We start from the raw sequence: 21,737 nt of genomic DNA on the forward strand, positions 1-21,737 counted from the left end.
GGTACAGCATACCTAACCATATGCAAAAGTTCAGTTATATTTCCCTTTGAATGGAAAATGGAAAGAAGAAAGAAGATGGTTTTAAAATGTTTAAATTCAGAATATTCATGATACCAACAACAGAGATAACCAATGTGAGAATAGTGCAACCCTTGAAAATCCTGAGACTAATTTTTATGTGTTTTCAACTGATTTGGTCATTTACATTAAGCATCAAAACTAACCCACTTCAATAGCTGTTGGAACCAAGTGTCTTTGCGTAATTCTTAAAACCAGCTCATGTGTTCATGAAAAATTAAAGACAGAATAGAAGAGGAAGCAAATAGACAGACATTCTTTATGCAGAAGAGGACAAGAAATTATCTTCTTACTCTTAAATCTCTCATGTCTCTATAAACATTTTAAAAAACAGATAACTGTGAAAATAGTGCTTAAAACACTCCTTTCTTACAGGCACAATGGAGAAGTTCTGAAAAGCCTTGCTTCCACAGCTTCAGATATCACCCAACCTGTCCCCAGTGCTGGAGGCTAGTCATCCCAAAGGATCCCAAAGGAATATGGAAATAGGTAGCCACACCTTGGCCATTTCGAAGTCCATCATCCTACCATAAAGTCACCATCATCAGCACTCTAAAAACCTTCAGAAGAAGCTATTCTGACTACTGGTTTTGCTATGAAGCAATAGTTTCTAACAGAGGGGCATGGCAGATCGCTGAAAAAGGTTACATGGTTCATAAACTATCATAGGCAACATAAATCAGAGCCTATCTGGCAACTCCCAAACAGTATAAAATCACCCACCTGCATTTCATTCTCTACCAGCATCTTTAAGCCAAGAAGCAGAAGCCCTTTGTGAATCTGACTTTTATTATCCCCTCTGCATAGATGAAGAGGCCCACTGTCATACAGCAAGTACAGCCAAGTCAAGAAGAAAAATCAGCTATTTCAACTATGATTAACAAATTTAAATTGCAAGCTGGAGCCCAAGTAAATATTGCAGATGTTGAACCATCAAACAAATCAAGCTTCATTAGTACAGAGAGATAAAATTCAAAGAAGAGGGAGAGCTCCCCTTCTTTTAAAGACAGACAGCACTGTTTAGCAAGAAGCATGTGTGGAGCCTAATAGCTATGCAGACCATAATAGCTGTTCAAGAACAAACAAGTGAGAAAGCAGTTTTGGGAAAGCAAACACCAGCCTGACTGAAACAAAAATCTCGTGTGCATTCCAGCATAGCACAGCTTCAATGACCATCTCTTTTTTTTTTTTTTTTTTTTTTTTTTTAAATCCAATATCTCAACACACAGTATTTGAAAATCTGTGCTTACTGTGGTTACATTTCACACACCCAAAAGGGACTGGAGAAGGGTGTCATAGGGGACTCAGTGCTATGTGTATTGAGATAAGTATTTTTAGATAATCATGAGGGATAACAAAACATTCTACTATCTCATCAACAGATAGTCCAGATAAAATACATATTTAGCCCAGATGAGAGAGTCTTACACCATTAGGTCAAACTAGGGTCTTCTAACATTTCATTAATTTTAAGAAAAGAAACCTGTATGGTGTGTACTTCTTCCCCCCCAAAGAGCCACACAGGAATCCATACCTGGAGGAATGTGAGTGCTGCTCTCTGAAGTAAACATTCAGCATAGCAAATTTCTGCATGGATTTCCTCTAGTGTCACATGGAGTGGGGAGGAAAACAAATCAATCAGACAAAAAGTAATTAAAAAACACTTAGCCCATTAATATAAGATCACAAAGCTCAAACTGAGAAAAATCTTTTCCAAATTTGCTGTAGTGTTTCAGTTCTACACTACTGAAGTAACTCCAAACAGAAATGACAGACAGTTACAGAAACTTTGCAAGAATTTCTCTGGTGCTTCCGAGGAATTCCTGGATCTAGAACCTTCTAGGCATTTCAAAACTTCTTTCAAGGTGTTTCTTTACCCTGCAATTTTTGGAAATGCTGAGTCAGCAATCAAAAAACCCAGTGATTTTGGATGTGGTGACGCAACAATTGCCAAAACACTGATCCAGCAAATACCAAATCAGCGATTTTGTCAGTGAACTCACAATCTGCAAAAATGCGTTGGGTGAACAATTCTACACAGTTCAAATTGCAGCAAAAAAACCCCATTATGCATGTTAGAGATAACGTTACCTTCAGTAAAGTGTTCAAGGCTTTGTCTATGCACAAGATTGTTGATGGAATCAGCTACTGTAGATTTCTTCCTAAATCTGCAGAAAAGTCAGTTTGGTCATTCTGAACATGAAGCATCAACCACACAGAACAGTATCTTTCAGCTGGCCACCCACACAATCACTAACATACCTCTAGTGTTCACCAGCCCTCTGTCACCTTACCACATATGCAAATTTCAGCACATTCCATATAGAACTTAGTCAACACGGTCCTCCTGGGATCTGTCTTTTACCCTTCATGTGCGGAAATTTGTCTTGATGAAGGAAGGGGATAAGGGGGCTTTTTGATTTATTGTGTGTGTGCGTATGTGTGCACGTGCGCATGTGTGTACAGAAGTGGGAGCACAGTTGACTCAAAAAGACAGCTAGCCACAGTACAACCATCATCAAATGGGAAGATTCTGCAGTGTCTGTAAATGGTAAATAACTTCCAGACATTGCAGAACCAGGGCTACAGGTATGACAAAAATCTCACCGACAAGAAAAATCAGATATTGCAGTAAACTGAACTTTTCAAGACCAGACTGCTGAAAACCCTAAGTTGTGTGATGTGGCCTCATAACTGACCCTCCTTTGAGCAGGAGGCTGGACTAGATGACCTTCTGATGTCCCTTCCAACCTCAGTTTTCCTATGATTTCTATGGAATTATATGTCCTTTTTTAACCTGTACGTTTTTCAAAACTTTCCCATGAAGGGACTATTTATTGACTGAATTGCTCCACACTTACTTTTGACAGGTGGCTTGAGCTTCCTTCATTGTGTTTCCTGCATTCAGTATGTCCTGAGGATCAAATGTCATCATAGCTTGCATTTCCAATATGGTGGCATAAGTTAGTGCATGATACATACTATCTTTAGTTCTGAAAGAAAACACAAGATGCAAAGCACAGCTGATTTGATTATATTATTAATTTTAAAAAACAAATACAAATCCAACTCTGGAAATGCATCAACCTGATGGGAACAAGGTCTAAATTAACTAGAAATCAAACACAAAGTACATGCAAAACAATCAAGAAACACTAATAGATTGAGATTTGTACAGGAAACCATGTCTACAGCTCCAGTTTCAATAACTGTGCTAAAATGTTCCAATTCTGAGCTGAAGATAGGTATTTAACATATATAAAGCACAGGAATTAACCACATGGCTAACCATTCAGGGACAACAGAATCATCGTTGGTTTTTTTTTTAATGGAGTTATCTAACCAATACTACAACACATGACATAAATCCAGATATTCTTCTAATTTGGGACAGTTACTCAGGACAGACTCGAGAAGATTAAGTAACACAATACTATAACCATGGCCAAAGTAGAATCTTCTTCAAACAGATCTTCCCACCAGAAACATTCCAGTCTATGTCAAACATTACAGCTTTTTCCTCCTCTCCCCTTCTGCCAGCCTTCCACCCCAATCTGTTCAACTTAAATATTATTCTGTGGGATTTCAGATGGCGACTCTTTTGCAGAAAGCCAAAAACTTTGGCATTAGTGCAAAGAAAACAATTAACTCCTACATGCAGCCATCACCAGCATCTTTCCTCTGTCAAGAAGAAGGGTTTATATATTGCACACATTTACAGCATTCAGCCAGTATCTACGTATGGTATAATCCTCTGCAAATTAATCAAAATATCTTCAGGTGTAGAGGTCCAATAAAGACAACTTGGGAAATACATTGAAGGGCAAGCTCACATGAATTCCTGCCACAGAAACTCTCTGTAGACCTTGCTAATCCACCCCTGACAAATAGCACGACTTAGACAAATACTGCTAAAGAGCAACAATTGCTATTTCAATTGTTTTCACTTTTAGAATGGATCAGATAGTTCTACATGGCAGGGAATATTCAAAAATACTTGAAGTCAAACAAGGATATCCTTTCAACAAAATCTCCACCCTCAGTACACCTATTCCCAATACGTGTACTTAGGGTGTTTGTTTCTCAAAACGAGCCACTTCATTCTCTTTTTCTTTCGAGAAGAAAGTGGTGTGCCAGCAATGTGCCCCTGCCGCGCACGGGGCTAATGGGCTGCCTTAAGAGGAGTGTTGCTGCTAGCAGACAGAGGGAGGTGATCCTTCCCCTCTGCTCAGCACTGGTGCATCCACACCTGGAGTACTGCGTCCAGCGCTGGGCTCCTCAGTACATGGACATACTCCAGAAAGTCTAATAAAGGGCAATGAGATGATTAAGGGACTGGAACATCTCTCCTGTGAGGAATGGCTGAGAGAGTTGGGACTGTTCTGCCTGGACAAGAGAAAGCTCAGGGGGTTCCTATAACGTTATAGAAATACCTGAAAGGAGGATGCAAAGAGGACAGAGCTAGGCTCTTTTCATTGGCGCCCAGTGACAGAATCGGAGGCAATGGACACAAACTGAAACACAGGAGAGTCTGTCTGAACATCAGGAAACACTTTTTTACTATCAGGGTGACCAAGCACTGGCACAGGTTGTCCAGAGAGCTTGCAGAGTCTGTATCCTTGGGGATATTCAAAAGCCATCTGGACATGGTCCTGGACAGCCATGTCTAGGTGGCCCTGCTTGAGCCGGTGACCTCCGGAGGTCCCTTCCAAGCTCAACCACTCTGATTCGGTGGTTTTGTTTTAAGAGGAAAAGTCAAACTTTAAAGGCATCTCAATCTATTTAATTTCTCCCCTAGAAATACACTTGCCTCCCCAGATTTTGATACCTGGATTGAATTGAAAGATCATTTTAAGGATAACTTAAGACAACCCTACATTAATCGATGATCTAATAACTCACCGTGGTGACTTGGATCCCTTCAAGTTTTCTAACAATCCATACATTATTATGCATTAATTCTTTTGCTCAATACCCTTAAGTATCCTCAAGAGTCCCTGATATTTGGTTAGTGTTTTCCAGAGCCAAAAAATAATCTTGTCTACATCTAAAGCAATCCCCTCTCAATTACATTATGCAATAAAATCACCAAAGAAAAATCCAAGTGATGATACAATCCTGACTTTCTTTGTATATATATTTTTTGAGATCTAGGGATTAAAATTATACCTAGTGTTGACGCAGATAGTGTTACACAGATATCTGGTGCTTCCCTTGCCAGCCTTCATAGTGACAACGAAGGGCTACTTTTTCCAATACACACGGCACAGAGCGGGCTGGCTTTACTGAAGAAATTTGCAGTGTACATCTTTAATTCCACTGCAGTCTGTGTTTTGTGGCTGTCCTTCGTTCTGAGTTGCTCTCACCATGTCCACAGGTTACCTAACCAGCTGCTCTAACCAACATCTAAACCAATCTAGCAGAGAAGCCATTTTGGGAAATCACCTGCTGCTGTAAGTGCTATGAGACCCAGACTACGCTAACATCCATCTCATCTCCAACGTGAGTAAGAAGAACAGACAGATAATAGGGAAATCAGTTTAAAATCCAGTGGAGTCAGGACAGCTCTGTCTTGGCCTCCTACATCACGATTCTTTCAGTAGACTGATAAAGTAGAAAAAAAATTAACATACCATAAAATGCTGCCTGATGAAGCGTTCCTGTTCATTTGATTACTCATCAGCCTCAGTGGGCGCAGAGAAACACACTTCATCTCATATTTATTAAAATAAAACCCTTCCAAAGATTCAAATTCAAAGCACAGAGAAGGCACTAAAATAGTCCCCTTCCAAAATTTCAGAAATTTGCTTTCAGAATTAAAGCAGATAAATATTAAATTCACTGCACTAAAAGGAAAATTTATACTTTTCACATATACATGGTGAAGAGGGATTTCCCTCTCCAGTAATTTGCTTTTGATACCAAATCACCCCTGCCCTAATCAATGGTTTCATCTGTTTTTGCTTCTAATATTTAAAGGAGATAATAATTAATGTTTATTATTAGTCAACTGGTATTTATCAACACTCAAATTTACTCTTGTTTTTCAGAGACTGGAAGGCGGGTAGAAATGCAACCACATGTAACAGTTATCTATGCTATTTATACTAACCATACAATTAAAGTTGCCAGTTACATCCTGACATATTGCCAGAAGCTTTAAAGCCTGCATTTTATATGGCTGGATAGAGAATGAAACTTGATAGCTTTTTCTTTCTTCTTTTGATTCCTCAGCAGCACTTTCCCCAGGACATTGTTGGAGTTAACAAGCCTTTATGACATAAATACAACTAATATTCTGATTAATGACTTATCGCTGTAGTTGGTATCACATGGCTGAATAAGAGGATTATAAGTAATATCTTTAGGCACTTATGGAGTTATGCCACATGCCTGTTCTCCAACTACGGTGCAATCATTATCATCTTGTAGCACTGCTCTTTCTTGAGAGCTACTGGAGAACGCTTTTATTCCTGCTTGAAAACAAGTACCTAAGTGAGGATGGTGACAGCTCTCCCCTCCAGCTGAAGTATGAAAAGCAAAAAGCTTGGCTTGGTTTGACCTCGGAATTAACCCAAGGGCTAGTATTTTTTGTGAAAAACACAGTGCCCAAAATCTTTTTGTGGATCCTTTCACAGTAATCCAGCAGGCAGGACATGCATCACCAGGTTACAGAAACCTCAGGTTCAAGTCCATACCCTGATTTAGTATCGAGATGCTTCTAACAAGTAAACCAAATCCAACAGCACAGAGTAAAAAAGACCCTCCACAGACCGGCCAACAGTCTGTTCATCCAGTCGTACCCAAGAATGAGAGATCAAGGCCCAAATCGAAACTGCATCAGGAGAATGTGGTCACACGGGGCCTGAAGGCTTTCCTCATCTTTAATCAAAAGTTCCACCCAACATTCAAACAACCCACTAGACCTACTGCATGGGCTTCCATAGAAACTCTCCAGTTTTAGGAATTGACATTTTCCAATAAAAACCTGTTTCCTATGAAAACTCCCCACACTAGCATTAAGTTTACAACTAGAAAAGACCATTCTAACCAGCCACCAGCCTGGTTCCCTAGTTACCACATGCCACCAGAATGGTCTAAGTTTGGTCTAAGGCAAAAAGCTGCAGTTCAACAAGAGAACCCCTGAGCCTTTTTGATCTAAGCCACTCACCAACATTCAGAATCTAGTAAGTTCTTCCAGCTAGGAGGTGAAACCAACAATTAAGTCAGGTTTTGGCAGCAATGTATTTATTTACAAAGCCTATAACAGTTGTGTTCTTCCAGACTCCAGGCATAAAAAGAGAAAAAAAAACCTAGAAATAATGACCTTCCTCATGTTCTTGACATTCTTTACAATAGCTAACTCAAGCTTTCTGCAGAGCTGTGCCCCATCTTTATCCAAATGCTGTCTAGAGCTTTGCTCTACCTCCATGTGCTTCCCCTTACTCTTTCACCGCTCTCAGTTTGACAATCACACACTACATTTGTTAGATCAGTTCCCAGAGAAAGCTCCTCCACCCCACTGAACAACCTCATGTTTGTTTTTGTTCTATAAGGGCGAGAACATTTCACCACACCATGAAGACAGCCATTACAAAAGTCTTCCATTCCTTAGTAACCTCTTTAAACTTTTTAAAAATCAAAATATACAAGATAACATTTTTTATTGTAAATTGGGCTTATATTAAAAATTCCAGTGATACTAAATAAGTACCACAGAACTACACTATTGCAATAAGAGTTTCACAAGTAGCTAGCAGAGCAGTAACATAATCTCTTCACACCTACCTGAGATACTCCCACATCGAAAGATTGAACTTACCTTTGAAACACAGTCATTCTAGAATTAACATTCCACCAAACAACACCAAACGCTTTTTGGAGACTATTTTCAGAATAAAGTCAACTGCCCAGAATTAATCGTTCTCATATTGTTCTTATAATACTGCAGGCAGCAACACATATGTGCTACAGCTCATCCAATGATCCAGATTACTCTGTGTCATGAATTTACCTTTATTATTTACCATTCTCCCAAGTGATTTGACATCAGCAAACTATCAGGTAATTATGTCATGCTTTCCTTCTGGATAATTATGAAAATATTAAACATTTGTCTTGGGGAAGGGAAAGGGACATCTCACAAGAATCAACTCTTTAATTCATGATTACCTGTTTGCAATTACATGACAACTAAAATCCAGTCAGCTTTTAATCGATTTACGTATGTATCTTGGGGTTGAGAAGGAAGATGACATTTTTTTCCCCACTCTAGTGACTAGAAAGTTTGAGTTTACTCACTGTCAGTTAACAGGTTAAATATTGAAAATCACTGCTGTGTTTGGTACCTGAATTTAAGGAATTTCTTAAGAGGTCTTAGACTTAGTGTGAATAATCTATATAAAGGAGTAATTTAATTAAATTTACTGCAGAAACCACAAGGTAATTGGAGCCCACTATTGTACAGTGATGGTTAATGATAATAAAGAAAACTGACTTTAAAACCTAAAAGGCAGCTGAGGAAACAAGAGAAGTTAAGTAACATGAAGCAAAAACACAACATGAATTTTTTTATGAAACAAGATCTCTTCTTTATGATGGATTTGCTTTTCTAACAGGAAAAAAGAGCTTACCTCAACAGAAGTCTAGACACCATCCTCAACTATTTATGTTTAAGCTGCTAGGAAAGATCTTCTGATTTTAACTCTCATACACTGCCAAATCTGCTCTCAGTTACACATGGTACAAATCAGTTGAAAATACACTTACTGTGGAAGCCAAATGTGAGTAATTTAGTGAATCTGCAGTAATGTAATACAGAGCAGAGTATGTCCTCCAACATAAGTGGTAAAGCTGCAAAATCTATGATACGAAATTCTTTACAAGCATGTAGAAAATAAAAAGTATTTCTTTAAACAAAAATAGTATGTTTATGGACTGTGAAAACCAATTTCAAATCTCAGCATGCTAAAAGGCAACAGTGAGGAACTGATGACTCCTAAAGAAAATACTCAGTATTACCATATGTGCCCACTCTACAGCTCTTGTGATTCCCTAAAGAGATGGAGCGTGTTCATAATGAATATCATCTGTGGGGAAATTTAGCATCCTGTTTCTGCATTACACTCGCAAAGATCATAAGTCTGTATTTCCCTCACTGCCAAAGGCAACAGGAATAAGGGCCTCCTCATAACAACAGGCTAACATGAAAAATCAGTTTCAAAATGGTTTTGCAGTGTGGAATACAGTCAGGTAAAAAAACCAGAGCATCAGCTCATGAAATATGTTCTGCAGGGCCCAACAAAAGCTGAATGAAAATCATATGCAATAGAAGAAAAATGGATTTACAGAAAAAAACCCCCACAGCCTCACTAGCTTTTGCAGTGTTTTGGAGCCCCCTTCAATAAAACATCCCCCTATTTTACGCTAAGCACTAAGTAAGCATTTCCAGAGAGGCACAGGGGCTTTACTGTCAGAATTTAAAGAAAACACAGTTATTCTTCTTACCGTTTTTATGATATCTTCTGATGATATATAAACACAAAACAACACTGCTGCGAATAAAACCAGTATTATTAAAACATCTGAGCCTACAATTTATCATGAATGTCTTTCACAGCGTATACTTACATGGTTAAGCTACAGATTCTGGCATCAAAGACTGAAGCCGATACCTCAGCAAAGCAGATACCTAGTATTCATTATAGTTACCCTTGATGTATATCAAACTCACACTACTGCATTACCTATGAATTTTATTTGTTTCATATTCCAGTGGCCTGAAAGAAGGCGTGATGTAATTGCTGATGGCTTAAAAATAAATAGAGCAAATGGGGGGGGTGGGGGGGGTGGCCTGGAAGTGAAATAACCATAGACTTCAACAAGGCAAGAGCACAGGTAACTTCAGGACAGGGTATGAAAAAATCACAGACATTGTAAAGACACAACAATTATTAGAAGCTATTTTATGACCTCACTGCTTGCAGCTGGGCCACTCATTACATGCTGGGCTGCAATGTAATTAGGGAACAGAGTGCATGACAACAACACTGAATTGCAAAATAAGCTGTGAGAAAGTTTCTGCAAGTCGTTATTAAAAAACAACAACAAAAAAGAATTCATACCTAAAGTAATGTGTCTCAAACCTGGCAATTCATGGTCAGTTGCTCATTTAGACACAAAACCATAAATTCTCAAATTCTCACAGTATGCAGAAAAATATGGGAAAGGAGGAAAAAAAAACGTGTCAGAAGATGGTTTTTATTCTTCCAGGAGCAAGAATCTCCCATACTGTACTACAGCTCAGGGTGTTACTTCTTTGGACAACAATTCTGTAGTTTTTGTAGCTACCTTTGATCAATCTTGTTATGTACTCACCCCAGTGTAAAGCACTTATTCTGTCTTCCCCCAAACTTACCACATTAACTTACCACCCCCTTTTAAACAAAACCCATGCAGTCTTATCAACTGATAACAGAGAATTAGCTCTCTAGTCAATTCTCCTAAGAGGTGGTGAAGCAAAGAAAAATAAACAGAGGAAAACTAATCAACTTACTTTGCTTGTAAAGAAGCCAAAGCATCTGAGAATTTGTTGTTAAGAAATAAATCCAGAGCTGCCATACACTCATGCAATGCCATGTTGAGGTCTGATGTAGGTGACCTGCCAGCAGAAGAGATAATAAACTCAGCACATCTGTTCTTCTACCAGTACATACATTTGAAACCCCCTTCAGATCTAGCCTTATTCCCGTGTATAATCTGCTATTCCATTTCTAGTGATTGCAAAAAATGAAAGTGACTTCCACTATGTTTGTGGTTTGTTTGGTTTTTTTTAACTATGCTCTTACCCTGTGACATGTGGAAAGCAATTTAAGGTTTGTACTTTCTGAAAATAAGATAAACTGCATGTACTGTAAATAAGAACCTAGACATGCAGAAGTTACCATGTGGGAACGTGGCAATCTGATGAGCTCAGCTATCAGGAACACAGAAGCACTGGGTGACAGCACACATCCGGCTATGTGTAAGGCTGACAGAGACTACAGGCTAGTGACATTATGATCATGTTGTCACTTTAAGGATGAGACATTGCCAAACTGCATCAGATTATTATATCGACTGCTGCTGGAACACCTGCTTTAGTTCAGCTCATGTTCAGTATGGTTCCTAACAGTAGACCACTACAGACTTGCAGGTGGGTTAAAATTTCACATTGTGCATGCTCCTGGGAACATCACTGTCCCTAAAAAGTGCTACTGCACTCAAACAAAAAAACTGCTGCTGCATCTCAAACTCAGAAGATTCTCACTGACTTACTCCAGCTGTACTTTTCTCCTCTACAACATTCAGATGTCAGCTTGACCTGTCACAAGGCTTCTCAGCTGGTCTTTGGGTTACTGGCAACAGGATAATACAGACCAGCTGAAAAAGTTTGGCCCAACTTCATCACTACCAGAACTGCTGGACAAAAAAAATCCACAGAAGAAACAATAAGGCCTTGCACTAACAAAGTTAAGGTCACCTGGCCAATGTTAGGACAGTTGAAACATCGGCATCTAATGATCAAAGAGCTATACTGCACCAATATGTTATATGCAAGTCTGTACAAAAAAGCTCCCCCAACAAAATACAAATAAATCCTCATCATGTTCCTGACTCTGAACAGCTCTAACTGATATGATCTGTCTTGTGACTTCGAAACTACGTTACTCCCTTAAAAAATGGTACAACACATAGCCTGCTGAAAGGAAACACAGAAAGCAAAGTCCTGGTATCATCTTAAGGAAAAGACAGGGGAGCACAGAACAAACAGATAGCATTAGTAATAACCACTGGCTGCAGAAGTGGTTTGTTTTTGTTATAAGAATAATGACTACAAAGAAAAAAAGAGCATGCTTTATATATATGAAAAACAGGATTATAGATTTGAGAGAAACATTACATGACACTGTTCATAGTGGCTGTTGTCATCACACTTCAGATACACTGCAAATCCTTCTGCACCCAAGAGACTCTCGAAGTGCTTTGCAAACATTGATTAACCAAGTCTTGGCATCCGTCTCATACAATATGCAATATCATAGCTGCCTAACTATTCTGAGACTGACTGACTTACTGTAATAATTAAAACTTTGCCAATTATTGTTTACGTTTATCACAATTCTTATCTGCCTTTTTTAATCTGTGTCCCTGAACCAAACAGCATATTTAACACTATATAAAATGTATTCTCATCTGTTTTAAAATATTTAGACTAGTAACATTTTACCTGGGTTGCTTGTTTGTTTGTTTCTTGTCATGCAGGAGAATTACCCCACTCAATACAAATAAACCTTTTAAAAATATTCCTTTGAAACAGAAAGGTGACAAAGAAAAAAACACCATTGAAGCTCAAAGCACAATTAAGATATATTAATTACTTGGCATCTTTTCTGGAATAAGAATTATTAACACAGTGCCACCCACAGCAGCAGCAAAAATACAAGTTGCACACTTCCCTCATGCTCCAAGGAAACCTGACATTTGATGTAGCTCCCAAGCAAAGGGCTTAAGACCTGAACACAATACACACCTTACAAAAATGCTACGAATCGTCATTTGTTGCTGTTAACAACAGAGAAGAAATACTTTAAACTAGAGAGTGCTAAGCATTTTAGCAAACTGATTAGTCATGCTTCGGTGGGCTACAGATTCTCTCCTGCTTTCAACAGCAAGATCAGAACTGCCTCTAAGCCAAACGGAAAATGCTGTGCACTGCTACTTACCTTTCTGCTAAGTCTCTTGTGTTTTCTGACATAGTCATTTGTATGCCCGCTCAGCATTTAGGCACGAGCATCCAGCAGCAGCACTTGGTGCTACCTGACCAGCTCTGAGCGACAGTCACACCGCGAGCACAGGGCAGGGCAGCGTCTGCCTGCCTGCGATGCTGTACTCTCTGATTGGTCGTTATGGATGATATGATGAGAGTTACGAGCATCGCCAGTTCACTTACAACATCCTACAAAGGAGCGATTTGGAAGCCGGTCCATGGCACACAAAGTTCATGTATCGCTGGATACTACTAATGTAGAAGGTGCTGGCAGCTGCCAGCGTATCTTTGATCTACAGGCTTGTCTGAAATTGGCAGCAGCATCAGCTATCTCTCATTTGGTACAAACTAGGCAAAAGTCAAATATCACTGTCATTACAGATCTGAAACAACAAAAATTACCGCATGCAGCACTGGACCACATCGGAAACCTAGGAACCAGAACGGAGCATCAAATGAAGCCAACTGACATGCAGGAGAATCGAGGCATTAATTGCTGCAAATGTGAGAAACAGACAGGCCAGAGAGACAAGAAAATAATTCTTCCCAGCAAGGACTCTCCGCAAAACAGGCTTCAATCCACCAGCCAAACTGCTGCTTTTTGTTGGTTCCTGTAACTTTGGGAGCGAGTGAGACTTTATACGTTATTTGTAAAAATCTCTCTTTAACACCATGCAAAATGACGCAAGTTGGCATAAATGATTTAATCTGTGGAGCGAGCTCCTCTGCCTGATGTTGCCCAAAATTAAATAGTGTATGCTCCCCAACTACTTTGCTGGCATGTCAGCAGTACTGGTCCTGTACATAAGAAGGGCAGCTACAAGCAGCAAAAGCAGTTACCTCTTCCATTACAACAGCTGGACTGTAGCAGTTGATCAGCTATGATCTACTTATATAAGTTAGTTTCTCCAAGAGCATCTAATGTTAAAAATTATACGTGTCTTTTCTCCTATACACTGTCTTATTTGTTACACAAAGCAGTACCAATAATGAAGACATCGACTGCTGAAGGAAGACCCAAAATTGACAAACAAGCAAAGGATAATTTCAGGAAGATACTGTGAAGACATTAAAATATCTGATTAAATCTCTTGCTGTTTTTATGACATCCTGTACAGGAAAAGCCTGTGCTGCATTTGGTATAAAAATTACTGTAATAGATCCACAGGCTGGCCCATTAATGGCTCCATTACATGTTCGTAACAGCACTATGTACCTGGCCCACAGCAGGAGATAAAAGACCTTACCTGTTTTTTTCCCCAGTTGGGAATAACTACTGGTTACAACTTAAAATTAACCAGAGTGCTTCCATGGCAGGATCATGAGCTACTCTGAAAAGATTATTCATCATTTTCACTAGCTGTTTATACAATTTCTAACTGACACTGTCTTTCTCCAAACGGTCTTTAAAGTTCTGTATGATGAAGGCTCTGGCTGTTTCTGCCAAGTTCTTCAAGACTTGAGTTGGCAGGTTTTTATTTGAATACCACTTGTCTGGAAACAATTATACGCTCAGACAACGTTCAGCATGCAGCCTCTCTTTCCCCACATGTATCAATGTTTTCTTTTAACTAAGGAAAACAAATCTAAAAAATTAAGACCTGAAATATTTCCAAGTTTAGGCCATTTCCCCTTTGGTTTTAGAAGCTTCTTTCCTTTTTTGCTTTTTGGTGGCAGGTCTTGCAAGGACAGTCATATGGTTCTCAATGTGGTTTTATGATTCATAAAATCATCGTTCTCTGCCCCACGGACCATGACTGGGGATGCTTCACAAATCGTAATTACAGTATATCCTGTGACTTAAGGTAAGACCTGATCTCCTTACTCCACTGTAGCTCCATTGTCTCTAGACAGAAGCGCAACTAATCAGGACATCCTAGGCAATGCCCTTGTTACTTAAACATCAAATCCTTTTTATGCCAACAGCAATATCAAACAAAATGACTATGGAGAAGTAAGCAAAACTAAATTTCTCAATATTAATGAAAAGTAAAGCATTTTCAAAAGTAAAGAATCATGTCTTCCATGGTCAAAAGGAAGGGAAGGCTTTTTTGAGCATGGGAGTTACCATATTTCTGCATAATTTTATTTCACTGTGTGCCTGATGTTGACTGGTTTCTTACTTTAAGTTTGCAGCGCATATGCTTTAAGATTTGTCATTGGGTTTTATGGATTTCTTCAATAGAAAAGATCTTGAACCTTGTATTCTGCAAAATGCTGAACTACTGACTCATTTGACCTCAAGTAATTATCAGAACTTTGCAAAAAAAGGTAAGTCTGAAGTTTGTGCCTTTATAGTAATGCTTTTAATAGTAATTCAAGAGCTCCTTTAGTATTGTGAAACACTGAAAGCAAGTTAAATCAGTCATATCCTAAAATATGGATGCACTTCTCTGCCAAATCTACATTATCTGCATAAGTCAGCTGAGGTAGTGTGCATGGGTAACTTTATCTGGAGGAAGAGAATAAAATACAGAGTCAAGCACAATTGAGGCTAAGCCAGTACTTGATGAGAAACCACCACAGAGAAGACCAAATGCTGGTGACTCAGGTTGACTCTCTTCCCTCCATTATCAGGAGAGTCTTGGAGTGGGGAGCAGTGGAAGCATACCCTGTTTTCCCAAATACAAGCTAGTCCCAAACATGTAAAGCAAGTGAGATGCAAGACCAGAGAAAAGCATCTAATGGAAAGATTATATTCCCATTCCAAAGAAACTTCACAGCAAAATCTCTGTAACCATACTAGAGACCTTCTATCTCAGGGCCTTGAACAGCACCAGTGCAATTGGGGTCAGTAATGACTGACACTGCCTTCATCTTATTCAGGAACATCAACAAAGCTACTCTAGTGAATACCAACCTGGGTTCTGGGTTGATTGCTGCAATAGCTCTACCTGTACTGTACAGCTGGCTTCTGCTCCTGCTGACCCACTGAAACATTTCTTCTGCAACACAACAGAAAGCGTTCATCACCCAGCCCTACTACATGGAAGGCAGGGAGAACACAGCTGTTTATCTTGAAGGGTTACAATTTCAGCTCAAAAGTTTCATGTTAAGTAACTTTGAAGTATTTCCTCTTGATTTAATTTTAGATTTAACAATCTGGACAATACGGTGTTTTGGCCTCCTTTACTCCCTTTATATCAAGGGCTCTCTGTGTAACATACAGTTTCAATTTTTGCATGGATAATGCCAATCTTATGCTATTAAAAGGCAGCACAAACACTCATAGCACTGCTAGAAAGGAGTGGGTTGCATCAACACATATTTTTGCAGCTCTTTTAAGCTACCTGCATCAATAGTGAATATACCTGGCAGCACATCTTACTACTATGATGGTGGAGGGCTCAGTATGTACAGGGAAACAACAATTAGCATTACATTCTCTTTATCTTTACACAGAGATTTAGTGAGGGTTGCTTCTAGCCACATAGTCAGAAAAAAAAAAAAATTCATAAACAACCTCTTTACAGAGTATGAAATGGAACTGAAAAGAGATTAGTCTCACATGCCCAAAGCAGCTTCATTTTCTTGCAAAGAGGAAGGAGTAGTAAAACCATATCAGTCCCTACAAACACTGTGCCACTCGGGCTACCAAAGCTCCTTCAGTGCTAACACTTCAACCATTCACAGATGTAAGGAGCATCCCAAAGCACATTTCTAAGCTCTGCATTTCAGTTCTTAACAAAAAAAACATTTAAAGACATCTCCAACATATGAACACAACCTGGCTTGCTGATACACAGGCCACCGTGTGTGGTTAAGTACCGTCACTGACACCAGGGTGTCCTTCCCACTGCATGTTTTCAAAAATATCACCACTGAATATAGGAATTCTTGCCATGACACCACTTTCTGTTCTCATAATGCTGAATAATCACAGAGATGTTAGGAGATACCAGGATACACCTGGGTTTACTTTCTTTAGCCTTTTCAAGTTTGCCAGCTCATTCCTAAATTGATGACTACTACTTTTCTAAATAGATAACTGCTTTGAGCAACGCTGCATTACAAATGTTGTGAGCCTGAGACTGAAAAAATCTCTACATTCAAAGAAAACAAAAAGCACATCACTTGGGAAGAATTCTTTTCCTCTTTTGCAAACATTTCCAAAACCACACGAGATCAGAAATAATCTCGGATGAACAGCGCTCTCATTACCACAGAAAGGACAACCAGTAAGCAGTTCTCACAATAATTTGTTACTATTCAGTTTTCAGACAATACAGAAATTTCTTCATAATTCAAAAGCAAATAAGTTAATGCAAGAAAATTAATTCCACCAGATCCTTTCCTGTTCTATGTGCCAAGCTAGTAATACCTCAGCATTTATCTTTTTGTGTTCTTGAACATGTTTCTGGCCTGTGACTAACACTCCTCGGTGCTGCAGAAATGCCATTACTTCTTACGACAAAGCAATTGCAAAGGTTTCAATATTCATGTTCGCCAAATACTCTGCATAGAGACACAACAGTGATGCAATTCTGGAATTCAGGAGGTCTTACTCAGTATTGCAAGTTGTACATAAGAGTATGACACAGTTTATTTTTGAGGTTAACTCAGCTCTGAAACCACCAAGATGTTGATGCCTCGGCAATGCCTGAGGACTTTTGTTAAAGATACTCAAGCTTTCTGCCCTTCTGTTTCAGTGAAGGCTCACAAAACAAAGGGATGTAGCAAAGCAGTCAAGCGAGCAGAACAAAGACCAGGGAATCGGTAGACTTGTGTTCTCCCCTTGGTTCCACCGGCGCCATGCAGGACCTAGGTTGCATTATGTTCACAGTTCTCATCCTGTATTTGAACAGGCAAACAACACAATAAATTCATTAAGATAGGTTTGCTCAGACAAATAAAAAGTATTGGTGTCATTTTTGCAGCTCCCTTTCCGTGTTGTACTGCCATGACTGCTCACAGAGCACTAAATGCACCGTTGTGGGTGATTATTCCCAGTTAGTAGAACTGCCTGCACCAAACAGAATGAAAAAATATATATATACACAATACAGTCTGGCAAATTATGAACTATCAACCCAAGCGTAAGGACTGCAAGATCAAAGTAGAGGTCTGTATTATTTCCGAAGTAAGATTCAGTGAGAATTCAGGGAGGGATGTTATGCAATTTTCCCTTTTGGTTGGATTCTGCATTACCTAGCAATAATAAAGACAGACTGGTAGGTCACAAAATAGTTACCTATGCATCTTACTTCAGCGTTTTGTGAAGTCTGGTTTGTACTTTTTTATGCCGACTTACACTTCACTTCTTTCAGACTTCAGTGTGGTGACAAACATGGAAGGGATGAAATACACATTTTGGCCCCAAAGGCATTTTTCTGCAGTACTTAATTTGAGCTGAAATGTTTCTTGGCTTAGTATTTGGTTTTGTTTGGTTTGGTTTTTTTTTTTTTTTTTCATTAAATCTATGCAAAGCATTCTCAAAATAAATTACTCTGTAATATGTTTTATTGCAACTTTCTTCACAAAAAAATTGTGCTTTTGGTTCAATTCCATTGCTGAACAGTACTTTAGGTTCTCATTAAAAAAAATATACAGGAATGACACAAAATACTTTTAACAAATAGGGGATTGTTGCTTTGCCTTTAATCATTGCTTTACATGAAATTTCAGATTATGTTTCCCTGAGAGCTTCCAACAAACTGACTTTGTATTTCAGAAGTCATCAGCAAAGCATACTTCACGCTACCTTGACCAATAACAATGCCACTTTCTCTCCAATTAAATAAAAATTCAAGCAGAGCACTTCAATATGCCTTTATAACTCTCTTGAACCTGCCTATTGAATCAATACTCAAGAACAGAAAAGAAGTACTAGTAGCAAGTTTTCTTGGCACTCAGTATTTCTAAAGCCATTTTGAAGAGTTATTCTTAGGCACAATGGCTTCAGGAAGTAGACAGTTACTATTCACTCCATTTCAGAGTGCAAAAACAACTAAGTAAGCGAGCTGAGGATAAAAAAAAAAAAAAGCAAAAAAAGCAAGACTGATTTTGAACTCAGAATCAGAACAGACTGGGATCTTTCTGGCATTTTTTTCCCTTTCTGACAGGAAACATGGACTGGTCAAAATTCAAAAATTTGATGCAGACGTACTGAGATTTCATCAGTTCAGGATGACAATTTTAGTTAGAGCCAAAGAGAAAGAACAATAAAATTACATGCAAGTTCAGTATTGCATTCTATTTGATTTGCATTCGAGATTCACGCCATTAAGTCAAGTATACCTGAACAACCATCCTAACATCCCAACTCTCTTCTGATAGTTGTTTTTTCCACAAAAGATGACTGAAAGTTTTATTATCAAAGTGAAGACAAAAGCTGAAAATCTGCAAAAAAGGTCAATTTCCATCACTCCTAGTCAAAAAATCTGGCATTTAGTTTTTAGTTCTAACCAGTCCACTAGACCACCGTGCCCTCCAACTATGAGCTAATAACATCAATTTATTCCCAAAATATAACTGAAATCTAAGAAACCACAAGCTGAGCCCTGCAAAAACACTGTCTAGGAACTTAATCGGGGCATTACTTAAGGAGCATTTTAAGTAAAATGTGAACTACAATAAGGCAATAGTAATATTTTTTCCCAAAAACTTGAAAAAATCCTGATACATATGTTTTCAACATTTTGTACTACAGTAACCGAAACATCTGAAGCACTTTACATCCAGGTGCAATGCTACACTGGAATGTGACAGCTGGCTCCAGTAGATGGGGCTACAGAAAGGCAATGAGGACCCAGCCCCAAGTTCTCCAGCAGCTTCAGTAACACAGCCTGACTTTTGGGACAACCTGCCCAATCTATCAAAATTCAGCAAACTCCTTCCTGCTTCTGAACATTTTTGCAAACATTCTTCTGTATGTTCAAAGCTTTCTGAAGTGCAATGCAGTCACAGTCGCAATCTCTCAGCCTTTGCTGCTACTATTGTCAATGCAAACACAAGACCTGGAAGTCGCTTAATGATGTCATTTAAAATCGTTATTGCAAACATATGGCCCACCTTCCCACCCTAGAGAGTAAAAAAAAATAATAATAAAAAAAATGTTGGTCCATTTAAGAGTTATCAAGAAAGAACATGGCAACAAACTGTATAAGGCTATTACAAATGCTAATACACGTGTCATTTTGGATCATTAGCAGGGCTAACAGACTCTGTATTTTCTAATCCTACAGGACTTTGCTGCTTTAAGTGCCACAAGACCACCCACCTCCATTCTCTGCAGTAACTCTAATGTTAATGTAGAGGCCACCAAAAAATGAGCACTATTGTGTAGCTTATACAATCTGAAATTCAGGAAACATTTTCCATCATGGTTTCTGCAGATGAATTAAAGTCTCGCGCTGATGTTTGCTGTTTTCAACTTTAAGATATAGGGGAAAGCATACAGGCAGAGAAAGAGCAAAACACCACTTCCAACACTTCATGAAGAGCCACGAACGGACCCTTTACCACTCTTCTAAGCAGAGAAATGGTTTGCTGACCTCTCAAACAACTGCACTCTTAGAAGTTTCTACTGCTGCATAGGTTATAAAGCAGATTACTTCAAAAGTCTTATGTCAAACAGGTATTCCACAAACAGGCCTTTTAGCCATGTCTAAAATTTAACACGCTGCCATCACCGAGGAAGAATGTTATTTGCACACTGATTCAGCTTTTGAAGGAACAACTCCCTCACATGCACACAATGGAAGTTTATGTATTTTAGGGGCAGTGGGAGTGCACACGTGGAAAGCAGAAAGGAAAGTCATCCACCTGCAGCTTGTTCCTAAGGGTGAGCAAGAAGGCATTGAGTTACAAAGTCATTAACATCAACGTTTGACTGTCAAGGCGTGTTGCAAGCTGTGCAAACAGGAGCTCAAGGAAAAGGACTTGGTCTTCCACAGTCTTCCATCCACAGGCTTCAGAGACACGACACCGCTCTTAAACAACACTTTGAAGACGAAAGTTTATTTGCATGCAACTACTGAAAGACTGCAGCACAGGCACGTAATTAGCTTAAGCTAATGCTTTTGTCTAATGAAAAAAAAAAAAAAAAAAAGCCCCGAAAGTGCAAAAAACAGTTTCTGCCCCTTCAGTCGCTGCCTGCAGGCCGGTAAGCAGACGCACAGGCGGACAGAGTCGTTTGCCCGAAGCCGTGCGCGGTTTGGCGGCAGAAGCGGCCGAGGGGCGGCTCGGACCCGGCCCGGGCTGCAGCGGGGCAGCAGCCGCCCGGGGGTCCCGGCCTGCGTCGGGGCAGGACCGGCCCCGAGACCGGAGACCGAGGCGGGCTGAAGCGACAAAGGCACCGACTCCCCACAGCCGGTCGGGAGTAATCCGGAGAGGCACCAAACTCGATTTACAGGCTTCTCACCAAGGCGGGCTGCTTACCCGGGAAACGAGCCGCCCTCACTCCCCTCACCCCCCCTCCGCCGAGGCACCGGCGCCTCCTGCGACCAGACCCTCGGCTTCGGCCGGCACCGGGACGGCTGTTCCCGCCGCCGCCGTCATCGTCCCCCTCCTCCCACCCGGGACGGAGCGTTCCCAGAGCCTCGGGGGAGGCCGCGCTTGCTGCCAGGGGACACCCCAGCCGGCCCCGCCGGAGGCTGCAGGCGGGAGAGACCCCGCTGCCCCTCGCGGCCTGAGGTAACGGCCGCGGCCCCCCCGTCCCCCGCCTCAGCCCCGTACCGGGCGTCGCCGCTGCCGCTGCCGGCCGCGTTGGAGTCCATGGAGGCGTCGCGAAGGGCGTCCCCGGCTCCAGGAGCTGCGGGAGGGGAGGCCGGAGCCGAGGGCTGGCGGCGCTGCTGTTCCCCGGCGCGGGCGGCAGCCGCAGCCACCTCGCATGGTGTGAAGCGGCGGCAGC

General features: G+C 40.2%; 1 protein-coding gene across 2 annotated transcripts in view; it reads right to left on the reverse strand.

Annotated features, from left to right (window-relative positions):
* Positions 1-21,737, reverse strand: part of TTC39A (tetratricopeptide repeat domain 39A) — a 46,929-nt gene extending 25,192 nt beyond the window's left edge. The window contains exons 1-5 of one of the 2 annotated variants that reach the window (XM_052801781.1): positions 21,563-21,737; positions 10,634-10,738; positions 2,940-3,071; positions 2,170-2,246; positions 1,613-1,680 (exon numbers count right to left, since the gene is read on the reverse strand). In XM_052801781.1, the coding sequence (XP_052657741.1) occupies positions 1,613-1,680; positions 2,170-2,246; positions 2,940-3,071; positions 10,634-10,738; positions 21,563-21,603 (423 nt within the window). In that variant the 5' untranslated portion in view covers positions 21,604-21,737. Of the gene's footprint in view, positions 1-1,612; positions 1,681-2,169; positions 2,247-2,939; positions 3,072-10,633; positions 10,739-12,842; positions 12,975-21,562 lie in introns of those variants that run through there. The other variant, XM_052801782.1, reaches the window with a different exon arrangement.

The sequence above is a fragment of the Harpia harpyja genome, chromosome 11, assembly GCF_026419915.1.
Source record: "Harpia harpyja isolate bHarHar1 chromosome 11, bHarHar1 primary haplotype, whole genome shotgun sequence".
NCBI lineage: Eukaryota > Metazoa > Chordata > Aves > Accipitriformes > Accipitridae > Harpia > Harpia harpyja.